This window comes from Hemibagrus wyckioides, linkage group LG11, assembly GCF_019097595.1.
Source record: "Hemibagrus wyckioides isolate EC202008001 linkage group LG11, SWU_Hwy_1.0, whole genome shotgun sequence".
Taxonomy (NCBI): domain Eukaryota; kingdom Metazoa; phylum Chordata; class Actinopteri; order Siluriformes; family Bagridae; genus Hemibagrus; species Hemibagrus wyckioides.
Genome location: NC_080720.1, coordinates 33,058,221 through 33,075,992, shown reverse-complemented (window position 1 = coordinate 33,075,992; position 17,772 = coordinate 33,058,221). Strand labels below are relative to the sequence as shown.

Sequence of the window (17,772 nt, the reverse complement as noted above, 5' to 3'; positions counted from 1 at the left end):
GGGAAACGGGGAAAAGGATTCGCCGGATGCCATCCACCAGTTATCCAGGGCTCTAGCCAGCAGACTGCAAATCCTTACCGAAGACAGGAACTAGCTGGGAATCCCGCTGGGTCTCAGAGATGGTCCATGATTCTGTAGCATCTGGGACCCCCGCCTTACGCGGGGCTCGACCCCAGATGCCCGTGGTGTGTGTGCGCACACCAGCACACGGTGTAATGAGACCCATGCGCAGGATTCAGCGAAGCACTGCTTTTATTACATTTAAGATGCGACATAGGGAAACAAACGTAACACTAGACATGGCGTGGTTAACTAAACTAAACAAAACCTAGACCTTAGCTTGGACATGGAACCTAGCAAACAAAACCCCAACAGAAACCACGGTACAGATAACAATCATGGACAAAGACACAAACACAAGGATCCCTATTTATAGGGGTAGACATTAGGGCTAATGGGATACAGGTGACAATCAGGATAGGAACAATAGGAAGGGCGTAACAAAAGACACACAAAGAAGCAGGCTTCCAAGGTTCACCTGCCAGCGCCCTCTCTGGGCCTGGCAGGGAACTGTCCAGCTGTTCCTGACAAGAAGTTTGGTATCTGTCTCGTTCCTCCTAATTCTACCACACAACTCATTTAAAAAATAGTCAAGATTTTTTGAAGAAGTAAGTGGATGAAGCAGTTTTAGGTCAAACCAGAGAATCAGATGGAATGAGCTTGGACTGTACTTCAAACACAAATCACTAAATACATTTTCAGCCAGCTGAGGTTTATACAGCCTGCTGAGGCATTCGTTCAGCATTTCAAAACTCATATGATTTATTTCAGGTGGGTTGTTTGGTTGAAAATGTTGTGTTTTCATTGATGTAACAACAGAACGCAGTCCAGTAAAAACTGGGAATGTTAATGCCTTCCTTAAACGTTTTAATTCTATGTTTTGTATTTCACCTTATAGCTATCCACTTATTCCCTGGAACCACTCCAGTCACTGTAAAAGCCGCGTTCGAATAATTTGGATTGCAATTATTCATCATTCCCTTCATCCGCGTCTCTACTTGTGCTGCCCATTCACCATTGCTGTGATTTGTTTGTGGTGCTACATTGGTAAATGTGAAGGTGGAATCTGCCTGATCCTTATCAGCAGCATATTGCTTTGGACCTCTAGAATAAGAAATATTAGTGGATTTGTAACTGTCTCTATAATCTACAGTTGAATTCTTCACTTACCTGAGGTTAATTTTTCCACTCTTCGTTCTGAACCAGGTCTGTATTTTGAGGCTGAGTAGATGGGGATCCTCTGCTTCATGTCTTACAGTGTGGCAAATATGTGTTTGTTGTTCCAGCGCTGACAAATCTGCTTATAATGATAGCCCTTGAAAACAGTCGGGGTGATGATAGGATTCCTTCGGATGAAGAACTTGGAACAATAAGACCTTGCAAAATCCTTAACAACCTCTGTCAGGGTCAGTGAGGAGAAAGTGGAGAGCAGGAGCACCAGAGTGGTGTGTGATGAGGAGTGTGTGAGGTTTGTACGAGGTGATTGAGAGTAGAAATCTACCTGAAGAACTACCACTTGCGTGGTACACAACTAAACCCAGTGAGACACATTTAACTGTGGTATTTACTTCCTGCTCTCTGTGTCCACTGTGTTTTACTGCACAAACAGTGTCTAGTGTTTAGTAAAGGATTTAAATGTTACATGGGTTAATGAATCAGTAATGAAACATTTAACCACTCTGACTGACCTGAGGTTCAATTTTTTACTCTGTTCCTTTTACTCAAATTTTCCCACTGTGGGACAAATAAATTTATCTTATCTTATCTTATCTTATCTTATCTTATCTTATCTTATCTTATCTTATCTTATCTTATCTTATCTTATCTTATCTTATCTTATCTTATCTTATCTTAAAATGCTCTCTCTGCATAGAATAGTGAAATGTTGCCACCTGCTGGACAATTCAGTGTCACTGTTCAGTGTGATGAAATGGCGAGGCAGAAGAAATCCATTACTTTCAAAGCAAACAGAAAAGTTTTATTAAAGATCTGCAGGAGAATCAACAAAGAGAAATTTACTTCAATTTTTTAACATAATATATTGTTTAAGAGTAGCTGTAATTGCAAGAGTAACAAACTAACCAGGGTTTGATTATATGTGAGGATTTCTTTTGCACTAAAAGAGTGTACAACAAAGTTCAACAAAGTGATATTTTTTATTCTGCTTTCTAACAGGAAAGTCACTGACTTGTAATTCTTTTGTGCTGCTGGACAAGAACAGACATACACACACTGTAACCATAACAACACAGTAGTCTAACTTGCTTTCTAGAACAGATCAGTTATTGTCAGTAAACCAGATTAAATAAAAATGAATGTAAAAATACGACCAAAAACATGTTCTCTTCCTGTAGTTATCTCTAACACGTGCGATAACAGAGTTTGAAAGCAGCCGTAAATAAAAGCCTCGATTTAGTACAATTTTTTTCAAAATTCTGACATAATACAGCATTTTCCATGTTTCTTGCTGCAGAAATTGTAATAAGCATTATTTAAAAAAACAGCAAAACTTTTTTTTCCGTTACTTTAAGTCTAACCCTGGAAACACACTGAAAGGTACATTATACAGTTTACTGAGCTCTTTATTCAGGTCTTGAATGTTGGAGGGTTTGGATTGAAAGTTCTCCTGCGTAGCGATGTAAGCATTAGCATTGAGTTTCTCATCATCTTTATTACTGCTGCAACAGTAAGCACTCCAAAAATGACTGGGAATGTTAATTCCTTTTTCATAATATATTCCGTTTCTTCTTATGGATATCCACTTCTCCCCTGGGACGACCCCGGTCACAATGTAAACTTTGTCATTTTCCTTATATCTGCACCTCTGTTTTATTTCTTTAAGTATCGGTGTCTCCACTTGTGTGGCCCATTTTTGGTTGCTGTCCCCTTTTTGTGGAGCTACATTGGTTAATGTGTAGGTGGATTCTGCTTGATCCTTATCAACAGCAAACTGGCGTGGAAACATGTGACCTCTAGTAAACCCTGTACCTGAATAATCACAGTCTACAGCCTGGTTAAATATTTTTCCTGCTTCTCTTGGGGAATCAATCATCTCTTTCAAGTCTTTATATTTGATGATATTTTCCAGCTGTTATGGAGGAGAAATGAAACAGTAGTGAATTAAACACAAACACATTGATCAGCTCACTCAACACACTGTTCATGATAAATAAAACACAACTAAACCCAGTGAGACACATTTAACTGTGGTATTTACTTCCTGCTCTCTGTGTCCACTGTGTTTTACTGCACAAACAGTGTCTAGTGTTTAGTAAAGCATTTAAATGTTACATGTGTTAATGAATCAGTAATGAAAGATTTAACCACTCTGACTGACCTGAGGTTCAATTTTCCATTCATAGCTCTGTTTACTCTGTTCTTTCCCTGAGAATGTGTAGGCGGAGTAAACAGGGATCCTCCTCACAGTGTCGTACACGGTGGCAAACCTGTATTTGTTTTTCCAGAGCTGGCAAATCATCTTATACTGATCTCCAGGAAAGATAGTCGGGATGATGATGATGCCATTTTCATTACGGATGAAGAATTCACCACAGGCTTTCTCAAAAGATTTGACGTCCGGAGCAACCTCCATCAGGGTCAGTGAGGAGAAAGAGGAGAGCAGGAGCACCAGAGGGAGGAGCTTCATCCTGACACACGGTGGAGGAGTGTGTGATGAGGAATGTGTTAGGTGTGTGTGTGGAGTGTGTGAATAGATGGTCTCTGGAGAGTAGGAATCTACATGGGACAATATAAAAGGAGAGTTCTCAGATACAGATTCAGTGTTTGGACTCCTAATTAATCAATCAGTCAATCAATCAATCAGTTAATCTATCTATCTATCTATCTATCTATCTATCTATCTATCTATCTATCTATCTATCTATCTATCTATCTATCTATCTGTCTTTAAGCTAAGGGTTACATCAACTAACTAAATGACTTTTATACATTCACTAATCACTGCTGAGGGAACGTCAACTAGTAAATCAAAATGAATTATTATTACTATTATTTTAAAAATAATAATCAACTGTTTTCTAAAAAGAACCTCCACAGAAACTTGTAACATAGACTTTTATACTTTCATATATACAGAGATGCCAATATCCATCACATAATAAACACATTTTAATATACTGCACATGTATTAGACCCAGGGTGTTCAGAGTTCAGCTCCAGGACCAAAAGCAACCCACAAACAAATGAGAATTATTTATATATTTTATTATTATTATCATTATTTTTTATTTTTTATTTTTTATTTTTTTAATGACTGTCTCTACTCCTTGCCAGTACCTATGCTGTGTGATGGTTCAGTTTTTTTTACTCACTGATGTTAATAAATATTTCCTGCATTTGCCTCCTACCCTGAGAGTCTGTTTCGTGACAGCTCGACATATTCACGGACCTGACTCTGTATGGTGCTGTATATTGATGAGTGGCCCTTTGGTAATTTGATGCTGGCTTCCTTTAAAAAAACTCAGAATCACTGTATTAGACTGTTGAAGATGATTTAACAAGTTGACACAACATTCATGCTTTTTGTATTGTACTGATTTACACTAATGGCCTGTAAAAATCCTGCTTTTTATAAAATGTTTATTCTCAAATGTTCATGTAAATATAACTGACAGTAGTTCATGCCTTAAATAACTAAACAACAAATTCTGAATAACGCCACCAACCTTTCTACTACAGACTGGAATCCATCTAAACTGCATGAGCACATCAAGGCTTAATGCTTTAATCATACAGATCACACGGTGATTTTAACATATTCACTCATTACATTCTGAAATAAACTCCGACAAAGCAGGTTTACAGTCAGTACAGAACTGAGAGAGAGAGAGAGAGAGAGAGAGAATAAGATTTTCTCACTACAAGCTGCTGGAACCTGAGGTTGGAGAAGATGTGAGATGATCGCAGGAGGAGATCTTTGTACAGAGATCTTTATCTTTAGAAGAACTGTCTGGTCTCTTGCTCTCCTGTCTCAGATACTCGCCTTTTTATATGCTGTCATGTACACTTGTCACATATTGCAGTGGGGTTGAAGATGAAACTAACACATTATACACGTCAGCAATGCCCAGTCTCTCAGCCAACCAAGTGAATGCATTTACAACACACATTGCATCTGCAAAGTTATCAGCATGGTGGACGACCCACACGCATCCCTGACCCCTCACACCAACTCTTCACCCTCGTCTGGAAAATGGTCTCAAAGTAATTGGGCCCTCACAGTAACAGCTTCTTCCCCCAAGCCAGAGACTAGACTGACACCAACACACACACACACACACAAAGAGACCTATATGCTGAAGCTGCTGCAAGGTATCACAGACATTCCACAAGGTTAAATATGATTATAAACAGAAGAAGTGAATGATATGTCATTCAACTGTATTGTCCTTCAAATGCTCCCTTTTTGGGGTCACTACAGCAAACCACCTGATCCACATATATGCTTTGGCAAAGGTTTTACACCAGATGCTCTTCCGGACACAACCCTCCCATTTTATCTAGAATTGAGACCAGCACTGGGAGTTAACCCCTCAGTGGCTGGGTTAATTATTTGCACAGGAATTGAACCCCAGTTGCAAAGGTTAGAGCAAGAACCCTGCCACTGGACCACCATGGGACATATGATGGGGCATTCAGTAACTTTAAAAACTGTACACAATGGTAGGCTGTTCTGGTATAAGAGGAATAAAACACTTGGAGATGTGCTGTTATGAGAAATAATCACCTTCATGGTGGTTAGAGTAATTCCACTTCCATTCACCTGCGTCACACCAACCTGAGGATTATTTTCCTGTAATAACAGTAAATGTTAGTTCACTGAGACTCAAAGCTTCTCTTCTCTACACCTAAAGCAGCAGGAACACCAACCTAGAATAAACTATTACTGAAGGTCACTGTTTATTAATTGTGTACAAATGTTCTAAAAGTATGAATTTCTTCCTCCACCAGCTCACTTCACACCTCCAGACCTCAACAAGCATCATGCAACAGTTTAACAGCTTCACAAAACCACTGGTGTGAATTTCCACTGCTCTGCAGTTTTAACACGCAACATACTGAAAAACATTTCACTAAATAGAATAAAATAATATTAAACAGCTCAGCATGTTTCTAAAAAAGCTAAAACCTCAGCAGTTTCATGAGTCGATGGGACGAGGCGACAAAATCCTCCATGTTCACAGCAAACAGTGAAGTTTTATTAAAGGTCATGCTTTAAGTGTTTAATTAGTAAGTTTTTCACTGTACAGTTGTCACGAGGCCTGAACACCAGAGGGAGCCATCGCCCGAATATTAACTGTTTCTGCCCACTTCCGGTTCAGTGACGTATAAAAGCAGCACGCTATCTCAGTCACATCGCGAAGCATTGTTTCCCTAGTGTTACCTGCCAAGCCTTGATTTATCGATTGTCTCGCTTCCTCGTGTATGACCCTGTTTGTTTTCTTATGACTTCGTTTTCTGGACTAGGACTTCTTCATAGCTTTCTGGTTTTGACCCTGTTTTTTCCGTGACCTCGACCAAGATCTTAGCCTTTGGCCCTTTCCCTCATCCGCGTATGGATTCTAATACTCCTACGTCTGACGGGACGTTACAGAATGCTTCGCCAGAGATGAGTCCAGCGGATATGCAAGCGGCGCTATGGCGACAGCGAGTCCTTATTCAAGCTTACCAGGCGGAGGTCGACGCGCTGAAGGCAGCTAACCAACAGCTCCAGCAGCAGCCACTGGATCAGGCAGCAGCCGCTGTGCCAGCGTATGACACTCGCCGCGAGCTTCCTCGTTTTGCAATTCCACACGTTGGCCGCTCAGTCGGGATGGAATGCTACTGCTCTCATGGCGGTTTTCCGCGAGGGGCTCAACCCGGATTTACAAGCAGAAATGGCATGCCGCGACACGAACATCACGTTGTCCCAATATATTTCCACTGCCATCCATCTGGATAACCTGCGTCGCCAACACCGACCTACAGCCACCACCTCACGCCCCCGCCGCGTTATAAAATGGAAGTGCGACCGTACACAGAGGATCATTCTGAACCCATGCAACTGGGAAGGGCACGAGTGACTGCCATCGACGATCAGCCCATCGAAGGGGGTCTCATTTCTCAGCAAACCCAACCTATTGACCTCCAACTCGGATTATTCCATCATGAACGTTTATCTTTCTTCGTCATCTCCTCCCCATCCAACCCCATAGTGCTGGGCCTTCCATGGCTACAGCTTCACGACCCAGACATTTCCTGGAAGGACGGTGACCTCCGAAGGTGGGCCCCTTTCTGCATAAAGAACTGTTTTTTGAATCACACTCCACGTCCATGCCTCGCTACTTCGCTACTATTGAAAGCCCAGCTTCGTCCAGTCCCGCTGTGCTCCCTCCTGAATACTTCGACCTACGTGAAGTTTTTAGTAAGGAAAAGGCAACCAGGCTCCCACCACACAGACCATGGGACTGCACCATAGAACTCCTCCCCAATGCCGTCCCACCTAAGAACCGAGTTTACCCTCTCTCCATCCCAGAAAAAAGGCTATGGAGGACTACATCGAAGAAGCCCTTGCAGCAGGTTATATACGGCCCTCTACATCTCCGGCGGCGGCGGGCTTCTTCTTTGTGGAAAAGAAGGATGGAGGGCTCTGCCCATGCATTGACCATCGCGGTTTGAACGCTATCACCGTGCCTTACCCTTATCCTCTCCCCTTAGTTCCAGCCACCCTTGAACAGCTACAAGGGGCCGAAGTATTCACTAAACTCGATCTACGCAGTGCCTACAACCTGATCAGGATAAGAGAAGGAGACGAATGGAAGACTGCTTTCCACACCACTAATGGACACTACAAGTACCTAGTCATGCCTTACGGACTCACTAACGCCCCGGCGGTGTTTCAATCCATGATAAATGAAATATTCAGGGACATGCTCCACAGCCATGTAATAGCCTACACTGACGACATTTTGATCTACTCATCAGACTTGAAACAACATGTTTCCCACGTTCGAGCAGTCCTCCACCGCCTGGCAACCCATAACCTCTACGTGAAGTTGGAAAAGTGTGAGTTCCACCGTTCCTCCATCACGTTTCTTGGTTACGTGATCTCTCAAAAGGGGGTAGAGATGGACCAGTCCAAAGTGTCCGCGATCATGTCCTGGCCCGAGCCCACCAATGTTAAAGGCCTCCAGCGATTCCTGGGGTTTGCTAACTTTTATCGCCGTTTCATTCAGAACTATAGCACCATAGCCAGTCCTCTGACCTCGTTGTTAAAGGGTAAACCACAGAAACTGGACTGATCAAGCCCGAACAGCCTTCGATAAGCTTAAGCACAGCTTCTCCTCCGCCCCATACTCCGACACCCACGACCTGACTTACCTTTTACAGTAGAGGTGGACGCCTCGAACAGCGGGGTGGGAGCAGTACTCTCTCAACGCCAGCCAGAGTCCGGCAAACTACATCCATGTGCCTTCTACTCTCGAAAACTAACACCGGCGGAATTGAATTACGACGTGGGCAATAAGGAACTTCTAGCTATGAAGGTTGCCCTGGAGGAATGGAGACATTGGTTGGAGGGGGCAGCTCACCCGTTCCTCATACTCACGGATCACCGTAACCTTGCGTACCTCCGAGAAGCAAAGTGCCTCAATCCACGCCAAGCCAGGTGGGCCTTATTTTTCTCACGGTTCAAGTTCACGGTCACTTATCGTCCCGGCACGAAGAACGGGAAAGCAGATGCCCTCTCCAGAATTCATGAGGTCAGCGAGTCACCCTCACACCCTAGTAATATCCTTCCACCATCTGTTTTAGTAGCCCCCATACGTTGGGATTTCATAGGAGAAATTGAAAGGGCTTACACCTCCGAGGCTCCTCCCCCAAACTGTCCACCCTCCAAACGTTATGTTCCCACCACGTTCCATCTAAGACTGATCAGGTGGACGCATGAATGCCCCAGCTCCGGCCACCCAGGCATCCATCGTACGGCCCAATTGCTGCGTCAAACCTTTTGGTGGCCTTCTCTTCACCAGGATGTGGAAAAGTTTGTACGCTCATGCTCCATCTGCGCCCAGTCTCGAACCCAGCGCCATCTGCCTGAAGGTCTGTTGGAGCCACTACCCATCTCACGCCGTCCCTGGTCTCACATCTCTATAGACTTTCTCACTGACCTCCCCGACTCACAGGGCTTCACGACCATCATGGTTATCATTGACCGGTTTTCCAAGGCATGCAAATTGGTCCCCAGGAAGGGATTACCTACATCTATGGAAACCGCATTAGCCATTTTTCACAACGTATTCCGGGGGCCGCAGTTCACCTCCAGGGTCTGGCAGGAGTTCTGTAAGCAGCTGAGAATCAAAGTCAGTCTGAGCTCCGGATACCACCCCCAATCTAACGGGCAAGCCGAACGTCTGAATCAAGAACTAGGAAGGTTCTTGAGGGCTTACTGCGGCAAGGAACAGCACCGATGGAGTGAATTCCTCCCATGGGCCGAATATGCTCAGAACTCCCTCACCCATTCCTCTACGGGTCTGACACCGTTCCACTGTGTCTTTGGCTATCAACCACCTTTGTTCCCGTGGTCCGGGGAACCCTCAGACGTCCCCGCAGTTGATGAATGGTCCAGGCGAAGCCAGGAGGTCTGGGAACGAGCCCACGTTCGCCTCCAACGAGCTATATGTAGACAAGTAATTCAAGCCAACCGCCGACGCCAACCTCATCCTACCTACCATGTGGGTCAAAAGGTTTGGCTATCCACGTGCAACCTGAAACTCAAGCTGCCATGTCGTAAGCTCAGCCCCAGGTTCATCGGTCCTTTCAAAATTATTCGCCAGGTTAATCCCGTCTCGTTTCATCTAGAGCTGCCTGCCTCTTACCGCCTCGAACCCACTTTTCATGTATCCCTGCTCAAGCCCTGTCACGAGCCACAGACCGCGGGCTCCACTGCCCATGAGCCACCCCCTCCCCTGGACATTGACGGTTCCCTCGCCTATCGGGTTCACACCATCCTTAACTCATGTTGTCTGGGCCGCCGCCTCCAATACTTGGTGGACTGGGAGGGATATGGCCCGGAGGAGCGCTGCTGGGTCAATGCACAAGACATCCTGGACCCAGCTCTCATAGAGGAATTTCACCTGAACTTTCCCCACAGACCCGCTCCTCGCCCGAGGGGACGCCCTCGACGCCGAACACCTGGAGGTGTTCTTAGACGGGGGGGTTCTGTCACGAGGCCTGAACACCAGAGGGAGCCATCGCCCGAATATTAACTGTTTCTGCCCACTTCCGGTTCAGTGACGTATAAAAGCAGCACGATATCTCAGTCACATCGCGAAGCATTGTTTCCCTAGTGTTACCTGCCAAGCCTTGATTTATCGATTGTCTCGCTTCCTCGTGTATGACCCTGTTTGTTTTCTTCTGACTTCGTTTTCTGGACTAGCGTTTTGGTTTTGACTGTTTCTTCATAGCTTTCTGGTTTTGACCCTGTTTTTTCCGTGACCTCGACCAAGATCTTAGCCTTTGGCCCTTTCCCTCATCCGCGTATGGATTCTAATACTCCTACATCTGACGGGACGTTACAACAGTTATACAGTGTACAGTTTTGGACAGTGGTAGGTCAAGTAGTTAAGGCTTTGGGTTATTGATTGGAGGATCAGGGTTCTTCATTTGAAGAATTCCATCTGTTCCAATATAGACTTTGTCCCAGTGGGGTAGCAAGTTTTCGCCTTGAGTGTTGAATTCCTGGAATAAACATCTGGTAGGTTTTGTGCCAGCAATCCTGCATTGTATCACTGGTCCAAGATCAGCATCATTCCTCTGTGCTTGTCCTTTCTTATTGACAGAATATGACTCACATGACTCTGTACTCCTTATTGGGTCGTGGAGTGAAATCACTGCCATACACAGTCAAGTCTTGAGCTTCTACGTACTGGAGGATCGCTTCGACACAGTCCGAAGGCAGTTCCTCTGTAAAGTGTTCCATCCTTGTTTCTACATTCAGTGGCATTCTAGATAAGGAGGATGGTAGCTAAGCTATCATCCTTACTGGAGAATGACTCTCACCCCCTGTATGACACAGTTACATCTCTGAGCGGCTCCTTCAGTGACAGACTGTTACATCCTAAATGTATGAAGAAGTCTACTGCTACTTTACACTACTTGTAGACTTTACAATCAGAGCTGCTCTCAGTGAACCGGTCACCATAATACACACTGTTCATACTGATGGTGTGTTCTAACTGTGTAATAACCTGTCATCATAATACACACTGTTCATACTGATGGTGTGTTCTAACTGTGTAATAACCTGTCATCATAATACACACTGTTCATACTGATGGTGTGTTCTAACTGTGTAATAACCTGTCATCATAATACACACTGTTCATACTGATGGTGTGTACTAACTGTGTAATAACCTGTCATCATAATACACACTGTTCATACTGATGGTGTGTTCTAACTGTGTAATAACCTGTCATCATAATACACACTGTTCATACTGATGGTGTGTTCTAACTGTGTAATAACCTGTCATCATAATACACACTGTTCATACTCATGGTGTGTTCTAACTGTGTAATAACCTGTCATCATAATACACACTGTTGTATGTGATATTCTTAAACTGTGAAATTACAATAATTATAATCCTGTGCAATAGAAGAGTGCAATAACAACAATTTAAGAATCTTAAATTAATCTTAGAAAAGGTTTTCAGTGATTTTTAACTCATGAACTGAACACACACTGAATTGTGTAGCAGGAAACGAAATAAAATAATGGAATGATTATTTCAACTGAGGTTTTTTTTAAGGACAGTCAAACTCTTCTGCTTCTCAGTAGCACAAGCGTGTACAACACTTCACTTACCTGAGGTTCATTTTTCCACTCTTCGTTCCAAACCAGGTCTGTGTTTTGACCCGAGAACGTGTAGGCTGAGTAGATGGGGATCCTCTGCTTGATGTCATACAGCGTGGTAAATGTGTATTTGTTGTTCCAGCGCTGACAAATCTGTTTATACTGATAGCCCTTGAAAACAGTTGGGGTGATGATAGATTTTCTCTTTGGGCTTCGGATGAAGAACTTGGAACAAGAAGACCGTGCAAAAACCTTAACAACCTCCATCAGGGTCAGTGAGGAGAAAGCGGAGAGCAGGAGCACCAGAGCAAGAAACTTCATCCTGACACACTATGGGGGAGTGTGTGAGCAGTGTGTGAGGAATGTTTGAGGTTTGTAGGCAGTGATGTAGAGCAGAAATCTACCTGAAGACCTGAAGGATAACAGAAGAACCACATACAAATTGTATATCAGTTTCTTACATGTTGATTTTTTCCCTCATGAATGTCAGGATATAGAGTTCATGCTGCATGTAAACAAAAACATGAACAAATCTAAGGCATGTACTATTAGCATAAGTTGTGCTAATAGTGCTCAACAAGCATCATGCAACAGTTTAACAGCTTCACAAAGACACTGGTGTGAATTTCCACTGCTCTGCAGTTTTAACACACAACATACTGAGAAAGCATTTCACTAAATAGAATAAAATGATGTTAAACAGCTCAGCATGTTTCTAAAAAAGCTAAAACCTCAGCAGTTCAATGACTCAGTGGGATGAGGCAGCGAAATCCTCCATGTTCACAGCAAACAGTAAAGTTTTATTAAAGATCAAGCTTTAAGTTTTTTCTTTGTAAGTTTGTCACTGTACAGTTATACAGTGTACAGTTTTGGGCAGTGGTAGGTCAAGTAGTTAAGGCTCTGGGTTATTGATTGGAGGATCAGGGTTCTTCATTTGAAGAATTCCGTCTGTTCCAATACAGAGTTTGTCCCAGTGGGGTAGCAAGTTTTTGCCTTGAGTGTTGAATTCTTGGAATAAACATCTGGTAGCATCGTTCCTCTGTGCTTGTCCTATCTCATTGACATAATATGACTTGCATGACTCTGTATTGTGTCATGGAGTGAAATCATTGCCATGCATGTCATAGTCAAATCTTGAGCTTCTACCGCCTCCAGAATCGCTTCGAGACAATTTGCCAGCAGTTCCTCTGTAAAGTGTTCCTTGTTTCTACAGTCAATCAAATCCTAGATAATCCACATCAATGTTGTCTTTGCTAGGTTGATGCATTATCGTAAAGTGGAAATCTGCAAGTTTAGTTACCCACTTACAACCAGCTGCATTGAGCTTGGCACTTGTTAGTACATAAGTGAGTGGGCTATTATTGAGTAAAAAGTGAACATAGGGGTTTAGTGCAGGTAGTCACAAAACTTCTCATTGATAAAAACACATTAACGCTAAGAATTCTCTCAGTTTCCCTGAGTGCAAATGGTAGTTGCGTTCTAAAGTGCTCGGTATCCATATGCAATAACTTAATATGTAATAATGATTTGAAGCATCAATATGAAGTATAGACTGAAAAGGGAAAATCAAAGCTTTCTTATGGGCAACAGGAGTTTAGAAAGTCTGCCAACATCTCCTTTCCAAATAAATGCTAAAGCAGATTGTTATTGGATGAGTGTCAAAGACTTCACATTAATATTCTAATGTTCTGTTTGAAATGACTCATGCTCATGCTGAGTGTTTCTGGAAAAAATATTTTTTACTGAAAGAGAGTGAATAAAATATTATAAGTGCCAGAACCAAGATGATTATTTTTTCAGAAATACCTGGGTGCCAAAAACACCCTAGAGAAGCTGGCACAAATATCCTGGAGGGGACCGCTCCTAGCCAGTGCTAGACAAGGGGAAATAACTAGTGGAGTGAGCCTTAATTCCTAGAGGCAAAGAAACACAGCATGCCTTATAGGCCTAGGAGATACCTAGCTACCACTACACAGAACAAGGTGCTGCTTGGAGACTGATGGCACTTGTTAAGAGTCCAATGTGAGGAACCAGGGTATGTCCACATAAGAAGGGTATGAAGCTCATGACATGTAACCCTTGTGATCCTGAAAAGGGTGTCTGAGGGGCTAAAAAAAAAGTTAAAATGGTCTTGTGTGTAGCAGACTAGAAGGAATAGCTTTGGCTGCTACAGCCATGAGCTGAGCACTCTCTGCCCCTGGGCAGTAGAGAGGCATTGGCCTAGCCAGATGTCCTTTATGGCAGAAAGAATGGAAAACCCCCGAGCGGGAGACAGACATGCCAACTCTGTGGCTGAATCCCAAACTATCCCCAAGAAGGTGGTTCTCTGAATGGGAGAAAGCACACATGTCCCTGGGTTGAGTGAGGTCCGGAAGCTGAAGCGGCAGCATTAGAGTCAGCAGGGAGCATGTGAGAAGGGACTCATATGCCTGATGGGCTGATGGATAAAATATCATGGAAAGGTGAGCATATTGTTTACCAATGTGTGAAAGTTCACTGCTGTTGTAGGTCAGTGCAGATGTCATGTGTGCAAAAGGAGAGATTAAGAACAGGTAAAAATAAATAAGGACACATTCTAAACAGAGTGACCAGGACAACTTAGAAAGAATAATTGTTGATCTTCTTATAGTTTATTTATAAATCTATAATAATAATAATAATAATAATAATAATAATAATAATAATAATAATTATTATTATTATTATTATTATTACTACTCTCTCTGTACACAATAGTGAAGTGGCGCCATCTGTTGGACCATTCAGACACTACTACTAACAAAACTTTTACAGAAAGTGTCACTGTTCAGTGTGATGAAATGACAAGGGAGAAAAAAGAAATAATTTTCACAGCAATCAGAAAAGTTTTATTAAAGATCTGCAGGAGAATCAGCAAAGAGAAATGTACTGTGTAATGTGTGACTCCATCAGCTGGAGCAGATTGTGAGACGAGAGTTTTGTTTGCACCTAGCTGCACACCTAGCAGCACACTTTACACTTTATGTGGCTTCGACAAACTTTTGGTCCTAGCTCTGTGTTGTTCTTGTGTTTGAACTCTATGTTGTATGTTTATGTAGCACCAGGTCCTGAAGAAACGTTGTTTCTTTTTACTATGTACTGCGTTAGATATATGTGGTTGAAATGACAATAAAGATTCTTGAATCTTGAGTGGGATAAACTGGGGTACAATGTTCAATTTCCAGCAGCTTCTCTTTCTTTTAACACATCTAACACATAACAGCACTTCTGATGATCTTTTAACAATCATTAATCCACTGTTACAGATAGATGAACAGGTTCAGATGATCAACTGCGTGTTGATTTGTGTTCATGTTCCTGTTGTCCTCTAACAGAATTCTGATATCCATCATCTCACACACTCATCAGACTCTCCTCACACACTCATCTCACACTCCTCCACTGTTTGCCAGGATGAAGCTCCTCGCTCTGGTGCTCGTGCTTTCCTCTTTCTCCTCACTCATCCTGACAGAGGTTGTTGATTCATTTAAACAATCCTGTCCTTCTCCACTCAGAATCCAAAAAAACCAAGTGACATTATCATCCCCATTATCTTCAGTGGACATCAGTATAAGACAATTTGTCAGCGCTGGAAAAACAAATACAGGTTTGCCACCGTGTACAAAACTGTGAGGAGGATCCCTGTTTATTCAGCGTACACACTTTTACAGACAGGAGAGACTGAACGTTGTGATGAATGGAAATTAAATCCTCTACTACACACTAGACACTGTTTGTGCAGTAAAACACAGTGGACACAGAGAGCAGGAAGTAAATACGATTGTAAAAAACGAAATGTTTTATTTATCATGAACAGTGTGTTGAGTGAGCTGATCAATGTGTTTGTGTTTAATTCACTACTGTTTCATTTCTCCTCCATAACAGCTGGAAGATATTGAAGAATATAAAGACTTGAAAGAGATGATTGATTCCCCGAGAGAAACAGGAAGTATATTTAACCAGGCTGTGAACTCTGATTATAAAGACACAGTGTTTACTAGAGGTCATGTGTTTCCACGTCAGTTTGCTGCTGATCAGGATCAATCAGATTCCACCTTTACATTAACCAATGTAGCATCACAAACAGGGGACAGCAACAAAAATGGGCTGAACAAGTGGCAGAACCGATGCTCAAAGAAATAAACAAAAGCTGCAAACTCGGAATAGAATATAAAGAAGGAATTAACATTCCCACTCATGCTGTTGCACCAGTAAAAATGATAAACTCACAGTAAAGACCTACTTAGCTGAGCTAGATAAATTTGATGTCAGGTGCTCCGACATGAAACAAACTGAATTAATGACTTACTGATCTGTATAATAAAGGGATACCTTTTAATGTGTTACCAGGATTACACGTCGAAGAGACCCATGTGGACCTCATAGAACCACATGGAGGACACATCAGAGATGAATCCTACATTTATTCTGGATTATGTCATGAATCTACACAAAATATCACATAATAGTGAAACAATGCAGTGGTAGCATCAGGTCAGTCTTTTGGTTGCCTCTCTCTCTCTCTCTTTCTCTCTCTCTCTCTCTCTCTCTCTCTCTATCTCTCTCTCCCTATACAGTGAGGGAAAAAATTATTGGATCCCCTGCTGATTTTGTACGTTTGCCCACTGACAAAGAAATGATCAATTTTAATGGTAGGTGTATTTGAACAGTGAGAGGCAGAATAACAACAAAAAAATCCAGAAAAACACATTTCATAAAAGTTCTACATTGATTTGCATTTTAATGAGTGAAATAAGTATTTGATCCCCTATCAGTCAGAAAGATTTCTGGCTCCCAGGTGTCTTTTATACAGGTAAGGAGCTGAGATTACAGTAGGAGCACTCTCGGGGAGTGCTCTTAATCTCAGCTCGTTACCTGTATGAAAGACACCTGTCCACAGAAGGAAGCAATCAATCAGATTCCAAACTCTCCATCATGGCCAAGACCAAAGAGCTGTCCATGGATGTCAGGGACAAGATTGTAGACCTACACAAGGCTGGAATGAGCTACAAGACCATCTCCAAGCCGCTTGGTGAGAAGGTGACAACAGTTGGGGCGATTATTCCCAAATGGAAGAAACACAAAAGGACTGTCAATCTTCCTCGGTCTGGGGCTCCATGCAAGATCTCACCTCATGGAGTTTCAATGATCATGAGAATGGTGAGGAATCAGCCCAGAATTACACTGGAGGATTTTGTCAATGATCTCAAGGCAGCTGGGACCATAGTCACCAAGAAAACAATTGGTAACACACTACGCCGTGAAAGACTGAAATCCAGTAGCGCCCGCAACGTCCCCCTGCTAAAGAAAGCACATGTACAGGACCATCTGAAGTTTGCCAGTGAACATCTGAATGATTCAGAGGAGAACTGGGTGAAAGGTCAAATGAGACCAAAATCCAGCTCTTTGGCATCAACTCAACTCGCCATGTTTGGAGGAGGAGGAATGCTGCCTATGACCCCAAGTACACCATCCCCGGGTGACAGGACAACTGCACCGCATGAAAGGGACGATGGATGGGATCATGTATCGTTAAATCTTGGATTTAACAATCCAAGGGTTTGCCACCAAGTACTAAGTCATGTTTTGCAAAGGAGTCAAATACTTATTTCACTCAATAAAATGCAAATCAATGTAGAACTTTTTTGAAATGTGTTTTTCTGGGTTTTTTTGTTGTTATTCTGTCTCTCACTGTTCAGATAAACCTACCATTAAAATTACAGACTGATAATTTCTTTGTCAGTGGGCAAACGTACAAAATCAGCAGGGGATCAAAAATTTTTTTCCCTCACTGTATATATTATTATACAAATAAATATTGTAAAGATTGCATAAGTA

The 17,772-nt window shown here is 42.6% G+C and overlaps 1 protein-coding gene across 2 annotated transcripts; it reads right to left on the bottom strand.

Moving 5' to 3' along the window:
- Window positions 1-2,248: 2,248 nt before the first annotated feature.
- On the bottom strand, window positions 2,249-5,079 carry LOC131361292 (endonuclease domain-containing 1 protein-like). 2 transcript variants are annotated; one of them, XM_058402327.1, is made up of 3 exons: window positions 4,939-5,079; window positions 3,398-3,795; window positions 2,249-3,148 (listed from the first exon to the last, which is right to left on the bottom strand). In XM_058402327.1, exons 2-3 carry the CDS (start codon window positions 3,704-3,706, stop codon window positions 2,582-2,584), a joined length of 876 nt encoding a protein of 291 aa, XP_058258310.1. In that variant the 5' UTR covers window positions 3,707-3,795; window positions 4,939-5,079; the 3' UTR covers window positions 2,249-2,581. The 2 variants fall into 2 exon arrangements, with proteins under 2 accessions (XP_058258310.1, XP_058258309.1); XM_058402326.1 differs by lacking the exon at window positions 4,939-5,079 and adding an exon at window positions 4,746-4,877.
- Between the last annotated feature and the right edge of the window lie 12,693 nt (window positions 5,080-17,772).

Coding starts and splice junctions, on each gene's coding strand:
- LOC131361292 (XM_058402327.1), bottom strand. CDS start 3,706: ATGAAGCTCCTCCCTCTGGTGCTCCTGCTCTCCTCTTTCTCCTCACTG. Junction 3,149..3,397: donor AATGGAAAATTGAACCTCAG/GTCAGTCAGAGT, acceptor CCTCCATAACAG/CTGGAAAATATCATCAAATA.